This window comes from Zalophus californianus, chromosome 1, assembly GCF_009762305.2.
Source record: "Zalophus californianus isolate mZalCal1 chromosome 1, mZalCal1.pri.v2, whole genome shotgun sequence".
NCBI classification, from domain to species: Eukaryota; Metazoa; Chordata; class Mammalia; order Carnivora; family Otariidae; genus Zalophus; species Zalophus californianus.
The window spans coordinates 131,042,491-131,060,683 of NC_045595.1; the positions used below are offsets into that span (position 1 = coordinate 131,042,491).

Genomic DNA, 18,193 nt, shown 5'->3' on the forward strand with positions numbered 1-18,193 from the left:
ACAAATTCATATGTTGAAGCCTTAACCCCCAATGTGACTGTATTTGGAGATAGGGCCTGCAAGAAGGTGGTAAAGGTTAAATAAGTCAGTAAGGGTATCCAGTTTTCCCAGCATCATTTATCGAAGAGACTGTCTTTTTTCCATTGCATGTTTTTTCCTGCTTTGTCAAAGACTATTTGACCATAGAGTTGAGGGTCCATATCTGGGTTCTCTATTCTGTTCCACTGGTCTATAAGTCTGTTTTTGTGCCAGTACCATGCTGTCTTGGTGATCACTGCTTTGTAATATAGCTGGAAATCAGGCAAAGTGATGCCCCCAGCTTTGTTTTTGTTTTTCAACATTTCTTTGGCGATTCGGGGTCTTTTCTGATTCCATACAAATTTCAGGATTGTTTGTTCCAGCATTTTGAAAAATGTCATTGGAATTTTGATCGGGATGGCGTTGAAAGTATAGATTGCTTTGGACACATGCAGAAGAATGAAACTCGACCATTCTCTAACACCATTCACAAAGATAAACTCAAAGTGGATGAAAGACCTCAATGTGAGACAGGAATCCATCAAAATCCTAGAGGGGAACATAGGCAGTAACCTCTTTGACATCTCCCACAAAAACTTCTTTCAAGACACATCTCCAAAAGCTAGTGAAACAAAAGCAAATGAACTTTTGGGACTTCAAGATAAAAAGCTTCTGCACAGCAAAGGAAACAGTCAACAAAACAAAGAGGCAACCCACAGAATGGGAGAAGATATTTGCAAATGACACTATAGATAAAGGGCTGGTATCCAAGATCTATAAAGAACTTCTCAAACTCAACACCCAAAAAACAAATAACCAAGTCAAAAAGTAGGCAGAAGATATGAAAAGACACTTCTCTGAAGAAGACATACAAATGGCTAACAGACACATGAAAAAATGTTCATCATGATTAGCCATCAGGGAAATTCAAATCAAAACCACATTGACATACCACCTTACACCAGTTAGAATGGCAAAAATGGACAGGGAAAGAAACAACAAATGTTGGAGAGGTTGTGGAGAAAGGGGAACCCTCTTACACTGTTGGTGGGAATGCAAGTTGGTTACAGCCACTTTGGAAAACAGTATGGAGAAGGTTCCTCAAAAAGTTAAAAATAGAGCTACCCTATGACCCAGCAATTGCACTTCTGGGTATTTACCCCAAAGACACAGATGTAGTGTAGAAAGGAAGGGCCATATGCACCCCAATGTTCATAGCGGCAATGTCCGCAATAGCCAAACTGTGGAAAGAGCCAAGATGCCCTTCAACAGATGAATGAATAAAGAAGATGTGGTCCATATATACAATGGAATATTACCCAGCCATCAGGAAAGATGAATACCCAACTTTTACATCAACATGGTTGGGACTGGAGGAGATTATGCTAAGTGAAATAAGTCAAGCAGAGAAAGTCAATTATCATATGGTTTCACTTATTTGTGGAACATAAGGAATGGCATGGAGGACATTAGGAGAAGGAAGGCAAAAATGAGGGGGCGGGGAATTGGAGGGACAGATGAACCATCAGAGACTGTGGACTCTGAGAGACAGACAGGGTTTTGGAGGGGAGGGGGGAGGGGGGATTGGTTAGCCCAGTGATGGGTATTGAGGAGGGCACGTACTGCATGGAGCACTGGGTCTTATACGAAAACAATGGATTGTGGATCACCACATCAAAAACTAATGATGTATTGTATGTTGACTAACATAACATAATAAAATTAAAAAAAAAAAGTCAGTAAGGGTAGAGCCCTAATAAGAGGAAGCAACTCCAGAGCTCTTTCTCCTTGCATATGAGAACACAGTGAGAAGCTGGCCATCTACAAGCCCAGAAGAGAGCTTTCATCAGAAACTGGCCATACCAGCACCTTGATCTTGGACTTCCCAGCCTCCAGAACTATGAGAAATGTCTGTTGTTTAAGCCATCCAGTCTATGATAGTTCATCTGGTGGGCAAAACAGACCAATACAGTGGTTATGACTTGCTAATTAAAAATGGCATAATGATTTACAGTTTGTAAAGTACTTTTACATATTTTATCCTCTCAGGAAAAACTCTAGGAGATGGTAAGAGCAGAATATTATTTTACAAAAAGAAATACCTCAGACCAATTCAAGATCACAAGGGTACGGAGTAGAATTTAGTCAAACTACAAATCTGGGTCTTTTAAAAGGCACCTCTGGGTATAAATGGCTGTGGTTTTCTTGTTTTCAAACATTTTGTTGGATGTCTATGAATTCTAGTTTTTAGATTTCCAGGTAATGCTCAGTTGAAGAATGTCGAATTTATCACAAGTCATGTATATTTTTTTCCCTTCAGAACTACAATAGTTGTTGCCTTTGACCCAGTGGTTCTCAAAGTGTGGTCTAGGACCAGCAGTGGGAGCTAAGGACTTAGAAATGCAAATTATCGGGCCCTACCCCTGACCTATAGAATCAGAAATTCTGGGCGTGGCCCCCCTCCCTGCCCTGAAACCTATGTTCTAACAAGCCCTCCAGGGGATTCTGAGGCTGCTAGGATTTGAGAACCGCAGCTCTGATCTCTGTACACTTGCTCCCCTTGTAACTGGCTGACATTTGGCATTTCCCCACCTTATTGCACTGAAGGATATGCAGCTGCAACTCTGAGTCCTATAACCAACTGGATTCATGACAGACTGTTAAAACCACTTTTGAAATGTTTGAACCTGTGAGTGTATCCTTCATCTAATTATAATATTCCATAATTTTGTGTTACCCTTTGTTACATATATCTGTTAAGCTAACTTGGAATTTGAAAACATTTTAGAAGAAAGGTCATCTTGGTCCAGCATATCATAACTTGATACTAAGTTGACTCTATTCTAATTAAAAATAGTAATTTAAAATAGAATGAACTTATTATTTAAAGTAGAAAATGTTTTTAATCCCTTACTCAAGGTACTTTACCATCTACTCCCCCACTCCCATCCCTAAAATCTCAGTAACTTCAAAAGGAAATTCATTTGCACATGAAATCTATTCCTAAACAATATCTACCCCCCCCAATCAGGAAAGAACATTCTAATGAATAATAAAAATGATCTGAAATATATATTCAAAATTTCTCTTTTAATATTTGTTCTGGAAAGCCAAACACACAATTTATTAATTATATATATTTGTTATAATTATATGTAATAATTGTATAATTTTATAACATTATATAAATAATGAAATATATATATATATTTGTGTCAAATGTCTGGGGTTTAGAGGCATTAAGATTTTAATCTAATATGCTTCCTTTGATGGCTTTCCTATGCTTGAAGTTTGAAAACTCTAGGGATTTCTGGTGGAAAATATGACTCCAATGCCAATGTCATACATCTATATTTAAATGACTATATATGAGTGTATATATATGTGATTATACCTGGCACCCGTTACTTTAGGACAGGTGAATTCTGTCTAGAGAATTCTGTGAATTCTCTAGAACATTTTCATATGAATTTCAAATAAATCTTGCCAATAACATTTGACAAAGAGAGAAGCACAATATTGCCTTTTAAGAATAAAACCTTACCCATTTCCAAAATTACTTTTTCTTGTGTAGAAATAACATAGAAATCACCTTTAACCCCCTTGAATGGAGCAGCCAGGGAGAACAAAATCCACATACTCTGTGCTGCTTCTGTTATTAGTTTGCTTATATAAGCAAAATTGTGAACTTTCTGTGGAAGTACAAGTCTTGCAAGTCACACAACTGATAAAAAGGCATATAGCTTGCACAGCATTTGTAGAGCGACAGTTTCTGAATGACAGATTTAATGAGATTAGTAGACTTCTGCCCAGCACAGCACTCCAACTATTTTATTTATCTTCTCTAGATTTTCTTTTGGCAGCACTTACTGAAAAAGCTATTTGCAATTATATGAAGATTGACTAACAAATATCTACCATGTTTCTAAAAAGATACAGAAAGAATAAACTGAACATAAAGATTCCTCCCCAAATATATAATATCTATGAAATGAAGCAATAGTAGACGGATGTGTTTTACACACATAAACACATACACACTTTTAATGACGCTCTTTTAAGCGTAGAAAGAATTTTTTGTAGTATTATCAAGACTAATTAGAGTGTTATCCTAATATTTTACTTCGAGGTATCAACACTGACATTGTTTCAACCTAGGATTTGATCACAACATCATCAGCAGGTAAACCTTCCCCAAAAGGAAGGACTAGTCTTACTGCCAACAGCAAATGCGAAAGCCAACTCATATTCATAATGACTCGTCTTTTAAAATGTGTTTTGACATGAGTGACTCAGCAAAGCTGGGTCACTGCCAACTGGTGCCAACTGGTGCAGTGGCACTGGGGGAAACATGATTAACTACAGAGGCAAACAATGACTGGGCAAGTCAAATCCTTCCTCCTTTGATCCAGGTAAGAAAAGCATTATTTTCTGAAACAGAAGGAAAGTTGGTTCTCTTAGCAGTTAATAAAATGTGTTTGGGGACAACAACATAAATGTTGTGAAAGCTACCATGAGAAAAAAAGAACAACGACTCCCTTGGGCTTTCCATTCCAAAGATCTCAACATATACTTTTATGGTTTTCTCTATCCCAAAACTTAGTTAAAACAAACAAAAAAAGCTTTAGGCAAAAAAAAAAAAAAAAAAAGCAAGGAGCCTTTGAGGGTAGGATGATACTAAGAAAGTGCAAAAAGGAATAAACGTTTAACTTCTACACGATTAAGGAAGAAATAAAAAAAACTTACTTTTCCTTTTAATAGAGAAATGGATAGGTATGTGTGTTCTCATAATATACTCAATTTTATTTTACTAGTTCATTCACTGGGTGGGTCCCATCCTTCAGTGAGAATGCCAGTCTAGGGATAGGATCTGTGTGAGATGGAGATCTCGTGCCCCAAGTAATTAATCTGGCATAGTTAAAATGATAGCTAATAGGCCCAGCAGAGCACTTGAGCTCTAGCTCCACTGATCTTATTAACCAAACTGACAATTTGGCGTTAAGCAGAAATACAGGGCCAAATTCCTCGCCGACCTCTGCCCCCCACCCCCCAATTCACTCAGGAGCAGGAGAGTGAAGATAAGGCAAGTAAAAAGAATTCAAAGGCAGTTTGAGTGGATAGTGTAAGATAACCTATTTTCTGCCTCTGGGGAGGTGCTTTGTTTGGTGAGTTCTCCCCCAGAAGACCACTTCAGTTACCCTCAGTTATTCCAGACCTAAGAAGCAAGTCTGTAACTCCCCTTTTTTCTGATTGCTCTCTTCTGATGGTCATTTTTCTTTTTTTTTTTTCTTTCCAGAAATAAACATGATGGCTCCTTTAATGCAATCGTCATGATGCAAAACAAACGATTATGAGATTGTCCAAATTCCACTTGCCTTTCTGCAACTTGCTGACTGCTTTCTTTCTAACCTCTTCATCTACGCAGACTCCTTTGAATTATTTCTCAGTCTCTACCTGAGCTTACATCACCCTCAGAATCGGTGTCACTTACACCTTAAATAGGTGTGCAGTTATCTTGTCTCCTTGATAATTAACAAAGACGTTGAGGACCAATGCCAATTCAGTGGCATTAGTTGGATACCTTCCATTACCTGATATCATTGTTTATGGTCTATTAAGCAGTTTTCATTTCACCTTATGGGCCCATATAAAATCCAAGCTAGCTGTTTCTCAAATTACAGGCAGTATTAAAGAGTATTAAGTAGCTTCTTCTTTTAATAGTCTTTAAATTTATTGCACATATTCTGATAAAGTAAATTGGGCAATATATATGTTTTTAGCTTCCCAGTTTTTTTAGTCTTTTACCCCCTCCCCTTAAAGCATACTCATTGTTTAACACTAACAGTAGCTTTCTCATTTCCAAAATAACTTACTTTCTGATTCTTGTTTAAATTTTTTTCTAACCAAATTATCACTGTATTGATTCATTTTTTGCTGGGGAATGTAATTTTCCCAAAGTTCTCTGATCTTGTTCTGCTTTATTTTTCATCGTTCTTACATACAGAACATGCATGTTGACAGCATGCAGAAGTCAGTGGGTCCGAGGGGTCATATAGTGAGGCTTAGCTGCTCTCAAAATCTATCTCGTTATGCAGGCCTCCGCTGGACAGGCTAATAATGTAGCCACCAGTGCAAGGCTGAACACTCACAGGACTTCAGCTGTCAAAGGTCTACAGTGCGACAGTAGAAAATGTATGGAAGCGTTCACTTACCTGCTTTTGATCAACAATTATTTCGAGGTCTTCATCACTGCTTAGTTTTCCATATCCTTTTTCTTTACTTTTCTTGTGAAAGAATAATTTTAAATGATCATTTAGTTTCTTTCCATTAATAAGGTTAACTCCCACTTAATACTTTTTAAAGATTAAAGTCTTTACTTAGCCTCGTTCACTAGTCATTATACATCATTCTCTATGTCAGTCTCTCACGGACAACAGCAAATTTTTGTTGTTAAATTGCGGGCTTATAATGAACTCATCAAGTATTTCTGCTTAGCCTCTCCCATCCAAATTATACCTTTAATCCTTTTCTAAATATTGTTTTTTTTTTCAATTTTGTAGTTTCAAAACAGATTCTTTAATACTTTGAGAGAGATAAACAATTCCCTTAAGAGTCCCAGCCCATTTTTCTTAAAGACTGAAACTGCTTTTAGTAATTATAGTATGCTTAAGACTTCAACTATTAAATGTTTATTTTAATCCCTTTTATATTTTAAAGAATAAGACAAGCATTATACAACTTAGATAATGAATGTTCAGACTTTCTACATTTGCTTATAAATCCGATGAAAACTAACACTGGAAAAAACAACTCAAATCATTTTCAAAAGATGAGTAAAATAATTTTCAAAATTAGGTAGTTTGAAAAGTTGGAAGAATACAGACCATTTTAAAAAAATGCACTCTACTGGCATTTTGTCTCCACCCCCCACCCCTGCCCCGTGACCTATCCCCATCTACCTTCCTCACAGAAAAAACTGTAAAGTTAGAAAAGGTCATAGATCATTTTAACCATTTCACTGTTGTGGTACAGGAGAAAGATAATACGTCTGAGTCTTTTTTTTTTTTTTTCTTTCTTTCTCCTAATGCGCTGGCTGAAAGGAATACCAGAAATGACAGATTCCTTCTTCATAATTTCAGAAATCATAGTACCTCTGTAGAGGACCAGTAAGAAAAGGAAAATAAAACCCACACATCGTTAGCTGTAGTCCAAGATTATTATTTAAAACAAACAAACAAACAAACAAAACCAAACGAACACAACACTTGCTTTAAGTATTAACTACATCAATGAGAATTAAGGGGACTAGGAAATATTTGTTTGCATCTATTATGCCATATTAGAATCCCCATCTCATTGAGGGAAGAACTATATCCTTCAGTGAACATGATGTAAGTCTTCTTTACCCTGTGGGACACAATTCTTGTCTATTTTTTCCCCTTCCTCCCCAATAAACATACCTCCTATTTTTTTTTTGTATTTTTTTTCCTGTAATAAAGAGATTTCTGAATCTTCAATTGTTAGGATGCATAAATAAAATCTGAATTCTAATTCATATATTAATGAATTTAGCCACTTAGAACAGAACAGATGTCCACAGTATTTCTCTCTATTACTCTTCTTCTCCTCATTTGAGGTTCCATTTCAGGATTGATGGAAAACAAAAAAACAGAGTTGGTTTCAATCAAGCTGACTTCCTTCCTATCACTTTGTTTTTGTATCCTCTTAGTGTACTGGTTGCCACAGGATATTGTGCAGAGGCCCTCTAATGCAAAACATTTAGAAATGCCTTTCCAAATATTGATCTGTATACGTACCAAGTAGCTCATTTGCATGACCCGATTTCTGGACAAAAGGACATTAAGTAGAGATGGAACGTGGGTCCTTCCATCCATTTCACTGTCAGACATCCCAGAATTCTTTGCACCAGTGGCAGTGGTTTCATTGCCAGAACTTGCTGACCAAAGAACCACAGATCTTGCCCAGCAACAGTATTTATAATGTATGACAATAATCGAGGTATCCCTGAATCATTGTCTTGACTTTGTAAATATTGTGAGATTTTTGGCTAGCATAAAAAAACCATTGGAAGTAAAATTTCTTCCTTTCTAACTTATTTTTATCCTAGCACTTCTAGGTTCCCTGACTACTGTTCTAGTTTAATGCTGTTGAAAATACCCCATCTATTATTAATTACATACATTTTTATATTTCATCCTACGGATATGGACTATTCAGCCTCTTTGTCATAAAAGCTCTCAATTTTCCCTTTTTAATGCCCCACCCCAGAATTTCTTTCTAAGTGATGAACAAATCACTGCTAACTGATATAACAATGTCGGCATTCACCGAACATAATTCAAGACTGCAATTCTACCACTACCAAATTCCACCCTTCCAATTTAATCCCAACTCCTTATCTGATTTAGGAGTATGTTTTCCTGGGAAGAGACTAGGTCAGGGAAGGAGATTATAACCACAACTACTCTAAGTAGAAGTTGGCATTTTCCAAGAATGGGAGGAGGCATTTAGAGCTCTGATTTTGTATTTAAGCCCCAGTCTCCAAACAGCACACAACTGTACACAGAGTCAGAAGCCATATAGTTTTACTCTAGAGTTAAGCAATACTTTCTAGTTCACCCCATAACCCCAGGGGGATTAATCCTTTTCTAAGCCATAATGGTTATTCGCTCACTTACTGCTTATTTCTAGTGCGAGCATAATCCTCTTTCAAGCACTCAGCTTCCCACTTTGACTGCTTAGCTCAGCCAGCCCAGGCAGAGATCTTCAGCTCTCCTCCCTCCTCCCAGCCAGGAATCCCTGTCTTCTATCTATGCACTTTTGTCAAGCAAAGAAAGCAATTCCATAGCTCCTGCGTGGTCTTTCCCATTAGCCAAAGGACTGAACTAGAAGGAGAGAGAAAGCTAACCTCTCCACTGTCCAAGCGTGAAGGAGGCAGGGCTTCTGTGGGAGGAGAAGTGAGAGGGTAGTCACTTCCTGTGCCCCTCCCACCTCCCCTGGCCAACAGTGGAGCCGAGGATTTCAACTGAGGCCGTAAGGTCAGGCCCTCCCCACCTCAGCCTTAGCATGCTGCCTGCTGATGGTTGATTCTGCGCACTGCTCACCTGTGTGCAGCTAGGAAGAGCATTGATGCAGTGGAGCTAAAATGGTGAGCACTTGGAAGTGGGAGAAGCCAGAAAAGAGAGAAAGAAAACAGTCCTTTGCCGAGAATACCTCACTCCTTGTAAGAAGCTTTCAGCTCAGGAGAAGTGTCCAATGTCAAACCCCAAATGCAGCATCTCCCATCTTCCCCACAGCATTCTGAATCCTTTCTGAGTAACTGCAAGGAGACCTCTCTAGTTCTTTGTTAGTGCTGATAACTTTTTTTTTTAATACCATTGAATCAGACCTATAGTTTTCTTAAGAAGATTGAGTCTAACTGGTAACCTTTCCTCTCTGCAGACATCCCACCATCTTTCCTCAGCCCTATTTACCTCCCACTTCACCCCTTCATTCTCTCCTCCACAAAAGTAGAACAGTGAGGTGGGTTTACTCACGTGAATTAAACAAACCATAAAACTTAAGACACTGTATAGGAAAACAATACATTGCCATAGATTTGGAATGCATTATATAAGAAAATTTTGCGAGTAACAACAAAACAAAATAACAACAAAAAAAACAAAACAAGACAAAAAAAATCTGATGAGATAAGGACCTGAAAAATGAAGCTCCCTATGTTCATTTTAGAATAGGAGTTTATTTAAAAGTAAGACTTTGAGTTGAGAGAAACTAGTTGTATATCGGTCAAATTAAACGGATTCTTCATACTTATTAGGAACGGAAAATATGAAGGAAATTTTGAAAAGGAAAAGAAACACATTATTTAGTTAATTGCACAAAATAGCCTCAGTTGCAATTTTTGCCTAACTACAGAATAATAATGTAAATAAATGTAAAGGTTAAAGATTATGTATAAAAATGCAAACTGGTGCAGCCACTGTGGAAAATAGTATGGAGCTTCCTCAGAAAGTTAAAAATAGAACTACCCTATGATCCAGCAATTGCACTACTAGCTATTTACCCAAAGGATACAAAAATACTTATTCAAAGGGCTATATACACCCTGATGTTTATAGCAGCATTATCAACAATAGCTAAATTATGGACAGCCCAAATGTCCATCAGCTGATGAATGGATAGAGAAGATGTGGTATACACACACACACACACACACACACACACACACACACACACACACACACAATGGAATATTATTCAGTCATAAAAAGGAATGAAATCTTGCCATTTGCAACGATGTGGATGGAGCTAGAGAGTATTTTGCTGAGTGAAATAAGTCAGAGAAAGACAAACACCATGCGATTTCACTCACATGTGGAATTTAAGAAACAAAACAGATGAGCATGGGGAAGAAAAAGAGAGAGGCAAACCAAGAAACAGACTCTTAACTATAGAGAACAAACTGATGGTTACCAGAGGGGAAGGGGGTAGGGGACAGGTTAATAGGTGATGGGATTAAGGAGTGCACTTGTGATGAGCACTGGATGCTGTATGGAATTGCTGAATCACTAAATTATACACCTGAAACTAATATTATTACACTGTATGTTAACTAACTGGAATTTAAATAAAAACCAAAAAAATTACATATAAATATTTTAAAAATATTTTTACTATTATTTCTTTAATGATAAATAGTAAACCTGAATTTAGTAAAACAAATGTTACATGAAGAATATATATATATATAACAGAGACAAAAGAAACAAAGACTTCCCTACTCTTTTTTACGTGGTTGTCACTATTCAATTCCTATCTTCTTATCTTCCTTACCTTCTTCCCCGTCTTCTCCACCACCTTCATCCCCCAGCCTGCAAAATTGCTTAGTTTTCCTTGTTCTAAAAGATGACTTCCTCACATCTCCTTTCCCCTAAAGACTTTCATTTAATTTCTCTTATCTCTTCACTGTCAAACTTGAAAGACTGGTCCATGCGCACTAGCAACAGCTCCTTCCTTTCTCTTCACTTTGAAGGCAATTACAATCAGTTTGCAAGTTACTCTAATTGTATTCACAGTCACCAATGGACTTCTAATTATCAGATTCTCTAGCAGTCCGATTTTAGAGGTAATAGTATGAATTAGCCCCCGAAGTAACTTGTGATTGACTACGGATGTCAAGATGAATGTAAATATTACATCTTTCAGTGGTCAAGTATGCATTATTTTAAAAGGTTTCTCTGCTGTTATTTACACTACTACAGCTATTAAATGGTGTTGTCACCAACTGAATAGGGTCTCGATGAGAGGAAGGAGAATTGGGAAAAGAGATGATGTGCTGAAAAGATATGTGCTGAGTTTGTAATGTCTTTGGAAAGTTCGTCCGTGTGGAAAGATCCAGCTGGTCGTTCGATTATATAGGTCAATATCTCAGAAGAGAGAGAAGGGCAGGACATATGGATTTCTGGGGATAACTAAAATTGCAGGAGTGGATGAGCTCATTAAAAAAGAAAAAAGAGATAAGGACTAAGGCCAGCATCCTGGAGAATTGTTACTTTTAAAGAATGGGCCAAAGAAAAGAACCCAATGAAGGAGGCTGACTAGGAGTGGTCATACGTGTAAGAGGAGAACCAGGAGGACGCAGTCAAAGAAGAAAAGAGCTCTAGACAGTGCCAAGTGCTGAGGAAAGGTTAAGTGAGGAGGCACCCTGCAAACTTTCATTGTGTTGGGCACGCTGGCAGCCATCGAGGACCTTAGGAAGAGAATTCCTGGAGCCAAAATTAGAGTAACTTCGTGACTACAATGGTCATAAGGGAGTAAAGATATTGAGAAAGGACTTCTTTTCCCTTACAAAAGCTTGAATGAAAAGAGAAAGAGGGAAAAATCAGTATTAAGATGGTAGATCTCCTGCTAAGTGTTCTCCCACAGTTTAAAAAAAAGGGTGGGAGGGAAGTGGGAGTGGAATGAGAAAAAAACAGAGGGGAAGAATACTGGGAAAATGGTAGTTTCTCCCCTCCCTTGTGTAAAGGTCTTGAGTACGTTTATAGTTCAAGAGGTAACTAGTGAAGAAAGTGAAACTGGAGATGCCAGAGAATGAGGGGGTAGCATTCATTAGGCAAGAAAGTGAGAACAAAGTCCTTTTGGAAAAAAACTGCATGCTTCTTTTTGAAAATTTAAATTATATGACATATATTTTTAGAAGAAAAATCTGTAAGGATACGTACCCAATATTAAAAGTCCTTTTCTCTGGGACTTTCATCATCTCTGCATGATCTATGTGTTCTCTTTATACTTGGGAGTACTCTTTGAAATAACAATGAATTTCTTTCATAATAAAAAAGAAAACAAACGAAGTGTGATTGCTTGAGAGATCCATAAAATTGCCATAGAAAAGACTCATATAAGTCTCCTTTGCAGAAAAACGACTGGGTCGGGGCTTTACCTTTCCTTTATTATGTTTCTGGAGGAATAAAAACTTGTTTTTAAAAAAAGGTGGAGATTCATGCTACTACAGTTATTGCTTCTGTCCCTTGTGGCAAGTGTGGTAGTACGGAGAAGTGAATGTTTTGTTTATTGCACTTAATATGCCTCTTTCCTCTTGACTCTCCTTTATAATATTAAGCTTCTCAGTTCTTTGACATCATTTGGGTCCCATGTTCCTTTTTTTTTTCTCTTTAAAGATCCACAGTATCAGCATAGCCAAAATACCACTGCTGTGGGAGCCAAAGAAACAAGGAAAAGAGAAAACAGGAACTGAGGGAGAAGGAGGCTTTTCTTCCCAAAGGCCTGGAATAAGAGCTCCAGAGAGTTTCCCTCTGCTTAGGACATAAACCTGACCTGGACAGACTTTTGCAATTAATAGATAATTTTTAGATCTTTTGTTTTTCTTCTATATGCAGAGGAAACCAACTTTCTAAAGGAAAAATTTCATCATTACAGAGAATCATTTGCGGAGGGACTTGTTAGGTCTGGCATTTTTCAAGAACTGTTTTTTTTCTTTTAAGAAGACATTTACAGTTGTGTCCCCCTGCCCCACCCCCAGCGTGGTATGGTAAAACATATATGGTAAAACACTGTTATGGTATGGCGAAACACACATATGGTAAAACAAAATAGGCACAGGATACAATTTTTTAGCTTTGGGCCAGGTTTGGGCAATCATCACCTATGGCAATCAAACTCAGCTCTAAATGCATATTGCTGGGTGGAAAAAGACATACAAGGACAACAAATATGTTGATGCATTTTAAGCCGTATTTTAAGTCATATGCATATGTCCAAATATTTAGTGATTTTTAAATTTTAAGTCAAATCTAATTGGGAAAATAAACATTCCAGTTACTAGTTGGATAATGAAATGGCAGTGACACACAATATAATTTTCCCTATAGCCTCAAAGTCCCTCCTTACTGTCTTTCCGTGTTTAGCGTAGCTGTGGTTTGTAGAAAATAACCTGAAGAGTTCATAAAGCTTCTTAAAAGTATTTTCTATTCTCCAAGTTTTCCAAAATGAAAATTCAACATAAATAATCATTGAGGCTACTCAGTCTTACGTCACTATGCAATGACATTTTCTTCGGTATACAAATGCAGTATCAGGTATATATGTCTTCTTATATATCTTTGCAATATTTTGCAAAGTTTCAAACACACAGCAAAGTTAAAGGAATTTTACTGTGAGCACCTGCATGCTTCCCACCTAGATTCTACCACTAACATTTTATTATACTTGCTGTTTTGGGTCTGTATGCTGTGATACATTTTGAAAGTATAGTACATACTATTACATTGCTACACTGTCTTTCCACCAAGGTTTCTTTGATTTAATTTACTTTTAAAACTCAGGAAAGCAAAACCATTGGTTCAGTAAGCTTCCAAAATAAGAACACTAAAAGTTCAGGATTTGTTATTCCCCTACAGCGAATTTGTTGCTTTCATTTGAAAAGCAAATCAGTGAACTCCATTTCTAGCATGAAGTGCTAGTGATAGGTCCTATCACCAGGATTAGGGAAGAGAATTTCTGATCAAAGGGCTGGGGTTTTTATAGTTCTGTCAAAAGCAAGTGATCAAACAATTCAACTTTTTGAAGGGACAAATCCATGGTATGATAGGCAGTTCCGGTTGATATTAATCACCAGGTCCTCAATTTCATATCCTTTGATCATCAATGTTTTCTGCAAACGAGTTCCTTTACTCTGGGCTACATAGTAAGCCTTCACCTCTGGAACATGCAACAAAAGTAGCAAGCCTCAACAGGGCTAGGAAGGCTAACTCCTTCTCAGAAAGGTTACATACGGTCTGAGGAACAGTGCTTGGGTGGTTTATTGAGATTAAGTAGGCAGAAAACAAAGATTAAACTTGAAATTTCAGTTATGTGGGATTCAGCAATGTTCCCCATTACTTTGAGGACAATAAGTAAACTCTTCTTAAACGCTGCCTCAGTCCCCAAACCAAACAAAACCACATTCAAAGAAAAAACAAACAAAACATAATGTCCTTCTTCACAGGAAAATTCCAATTCTTTCACTTTGAAATTCTTATCTCTACAAAAATATTTTTTTGCATTTTCTCTAGACTTGGTTCTTAAAGGTATATATGTAGGGGTATGTATTTATGCAAGGACTGATATACAAAAATTGTTTTCTGGAGCGCCTGGGTGGCTCAGTTGGTTAAGTGCCTGCCTTCAGCTCAGGTCACGATCTCCGGGTCCTGGGATTGAGCCCCACATCGGGATCCCTGCTCAATGGGGAGACTGCTTCTCCCTCTGCCCCTCCCCCTGCTTGCTCTCTCTCGCTCTCTCTCTCTGTCAAATAAATAAATAAAATCTTAAAAAAATTGTTTTCCGTCCACTGAAGACAATGCCTGAAAAATGATGTGTTTTAATCTACTAGATATCTTGACATTATGTAGTCTTGGTGCTATTTCCAAAGCAAGGTGAAACTTGTTAGTTGCTTGTTAGCAGTCCCAGTTGACATTTTTACCGGTCACACGAACAGTAGGACCGGAGTGGTTGCTGGTCTAAGATAGGTAAAGAACCTGAGCAAACTGATGTTAGTTTGGATCCTTGATTGGCAAATGAATACTACTATCACTTTAAAAAGTTTACCTACCCCTCCTCTTCCCCCACCACGCCCCGGCAAAGAAAACAAATAAAAGGGCAAACTATGTATTCAATATCTTGCCACTTGAGAAAAAAAAGAAATAATCTAAAACAAAGTATTACTTGATGTTCTGCTTCTGATCCCTGTTGACACGATTTCCTCTTTTTATATGCGTTGGCCCTAGCGGATGGGGATGGAACTGTGTTATTCAATCTCAAACACAGCTGTGCTTCTCATTGGCCTCTCCAGTGGCTCCTTTTCTCTCTCACTGGTACTCAGTGCACCTGGCCTACACCTGCCACTGATTTCTTTCATAACACCTGATCAGAGCATGATGATTTTATGTCCTTGTGAAAGAAAACAGCAATCTTTTTATTTTAATAAAAATAAAGAAAAAAAAACCCTAGTTGCTTCTATAAGCTTTCTGTTCCCCAATGTTATGCCTCTATTGTCATACGTTCTCTAAATGTGCACATTGTTTTGACACTTTGACACATGTTCAAGAAAAATTTGTTTATGAAGTTTTGTTTCCAAGAAGAGTCAGCCCAAAGTTTGTGCTTTGGCCATAAAATTCATGCAAAAAGTTAAAATTGTTTCCCGGTGAGCTACATCTATGGGACTGATTGTCTGAGAACGAGCTTTTCTGTTATGGCTCAAATTTAATTTTGAGGATTTTTTTCCCATGTGGATCTACACACAGACCTGACAGACAGGACAGTTTAGAATAAATCCCTTCTGTTCCTGAAAACAGCAACATTTCCTGGAAGCATAGCTATTATCCTCACCTCTGGGCTCTCCCACGGAGCCTCGATAACCTTAGGAATCCTAAATCAACACCACAATTCTCATCATCTCTCTATCAATCTCCGTGTGGCTTCTTTAATTCATCCCTTTTCTCCAGTGGCTTATAAATTCACTGACGACAACATTACAAACAAGACATGGCAATCCCTGGAGGGTGGGCAGGTCTGGGGTTCCTATCCATCTTCTTCATGGATAAAAGCTTCTGGGTAACTACTTGTTGAGGGAGCTCTTCTAAGTCACAGGGACAAGAAAGATCTGGGGCCACAGATAGCTCGTTTATCCACTAGACATGACAAGTGAAAAGATTAAAACAGCAGAGTCTAAAGGCCATAGCCAATTGCATACACTACTTTATGACAAACAACAACAAACACCTTGGTTGATGCAGAAAGTGTTACTTCTAATTAGGGGGAAAATACAACAGCTTACAATTGAAGGCACATTTTAAATAATTTCATTTATATAAAGCATTGTGACCAAAAACCTGAGCTCAAATATTCTGTGAATCCTTGGCTCAAGTAAAAAGAGGTTTAATGGCTAGAAAGTACCTATTTGGGTCATGAACGCAAAATTAGTTTGAGAAGATGCATAGTGGATTATGTGGCAATGTCGGACATTCAAGTACTTGAGTTTGTTTAGGCAAAATTACATTAGTTTGGAACAATGGCTGCTTCATATTGACACATGGTTTTAGCACTAGGGAAGCTAGATTCAGTCAGTATGGTTATGTGTTACCATTACAAAAAAAGTAATAGGTGGTGGATTACTTCTGACATTTTCACCAAATTTGATATTTCCATTACTGGAAAAAAAAAGCACAAATGCATTTGAATACACAAGGTATCTTGGCACTTTAGTGATTCTTATAGGAAATTCTATATGACTTTATCAGCTGATAAGAAAGAAATGGTCTTCAAAAAAGAACAATTATAAAAAGTCTCTTATTTGGTGATCAGATAAGGGATACAGGAAGCTTCTTGAATATGGTTTTATTTTTCCACAGCATGAGTATGAAGTATATTCATTTTATTCTTGTGCCTTAAACATTTCATGCATTTTTTACTTTACAAAACATTGTAGAAGCTGTCTGGGTGGAAGACAAGGGCTGGTGTATGTGTGTGGGCCTGGGGAACAGGCACGTAGAAGAATGATGAGGAGGGAAGTACAGAAGCGGTAAGACCAAAGAGATGGCGGGGCCATCTAACATTTGAGAGGGGGCTGGTGGGGCTAGATTTGGGCTTGGGGGAGTGATGCCGGATGAGGCTGGAGAGGAAGACGGAGTCTTAAAAATCACATCTTTATGTTAAAGGCAATGTGCAGCCATTGCAGGGTTTTAAGCAGGAGACTGGCATGACCAAATCTGTGCTTTAGGAAGCCCAACCTGGTTACAGGGTGAGAAATGTATTGGAGGAAAGAAGACAGCAGACAAGGAGAGAAACTGGGGGCTACTGAAGTGGTTGGTGGGTGACAGTCATGAAGACTGTTTAAACATAAGTTGAAATAGCCAACCACACCCCCCCCCATTTATTAAGACATGCTAATTCATCACACTCTGTATCATGAGATTACTTCTTCAATACTGGCTACTGTAAGTAAGTAACACAAACATCCATATTTTCTATAGTCAGGAATGAAATGAGCAGCAAATGGGCCGATAACTGACACACTCTAGGCACTCATGTAACTTGGTAATATGTAAAATCATTTTAGGAAAAATTCAATGAAACCCAAAGAAAAAAAGCTTTTGAGAGATATAGAGAGGATTGATAGCTAGAGACAGATATAATATACTTTGACTGAGATAGGAAAACATTTTGCACTCAGCAAAGGATACGTATTTTTGCATTTTGCAAAGTCCTAAAGCAATATCTAAACTTTTCTTTTTGTTTCTTGTTATTGGACAAAAACAAAGAGAGTCTGTTTAAAAAAATACAATGTGAAATTGTTCAGTGCTGCAGAACATCAGAAAGGACTTATTGTAATTTTTGACATCTTGATGCAAACCTAAGAACTGAACCAACCACCCGGGGAATAATAAAATATTGAAAAGATGTATACTTACTCAAGTGTATTTGGAATATCATCAAGCCTAATGTGTTTTTAAAAGAATTGAAATGGCATATTTAGAGCTTGGTTTTTAAAAAAACAAACAGTTGCTTCCATTGCATTTCACTTGTTTTTAACTTGTCAGAGAATAAAACTTTGTTAATAGAGGAAAGCTGGAGTAAGGTAAGGTAGAGTAAGGCAGAATCA

The 18,193-nt window shown here is 37.6% G+C and overlaps 1 protein-coding gene across 9 annotated transcripts in view; it reads right to left on the bottom strand.

The window, feature by feature from the left end:
• Positions 1–18,193, bottom strand: part of PEX5L (peroxisomal biogenesis factor 5 like) — a 225,244-nt gene that overhangs the window by 161,536 nt on the left and 45,515 nt on the right. For 4 of the 9 annotated variants that reach the window (XM_035728901.1, XM_027585125.2, XM_035728895.1 and 1 more), the window contains exons 1-2: positions 7,836–8,964; positions 6,231–6,302 (exon numbers count right to left, since the gene is read on the bottom strand). The exons of 2 other annotated variants lie outside the window; for them this stretch is intronic. In XM_035728901.1, the coding sequence (XP_035584794.1) occupies positions 6,231–6,302; positions 7,836–7,928 (165 nt within the window). In that variant the 5' untranslated portion in view covers positions 7,929–8,964. Of the gene's footprint in view, positions 1–6,230; positions 6,303–7,835; positions 8,965–18,193 lie in introns of those variants that run through there. 3 more of the 9 variants (XM_027585127.2, XM_027585123.2, XM_027585128.2) reach the window with 2 other exon arrangements.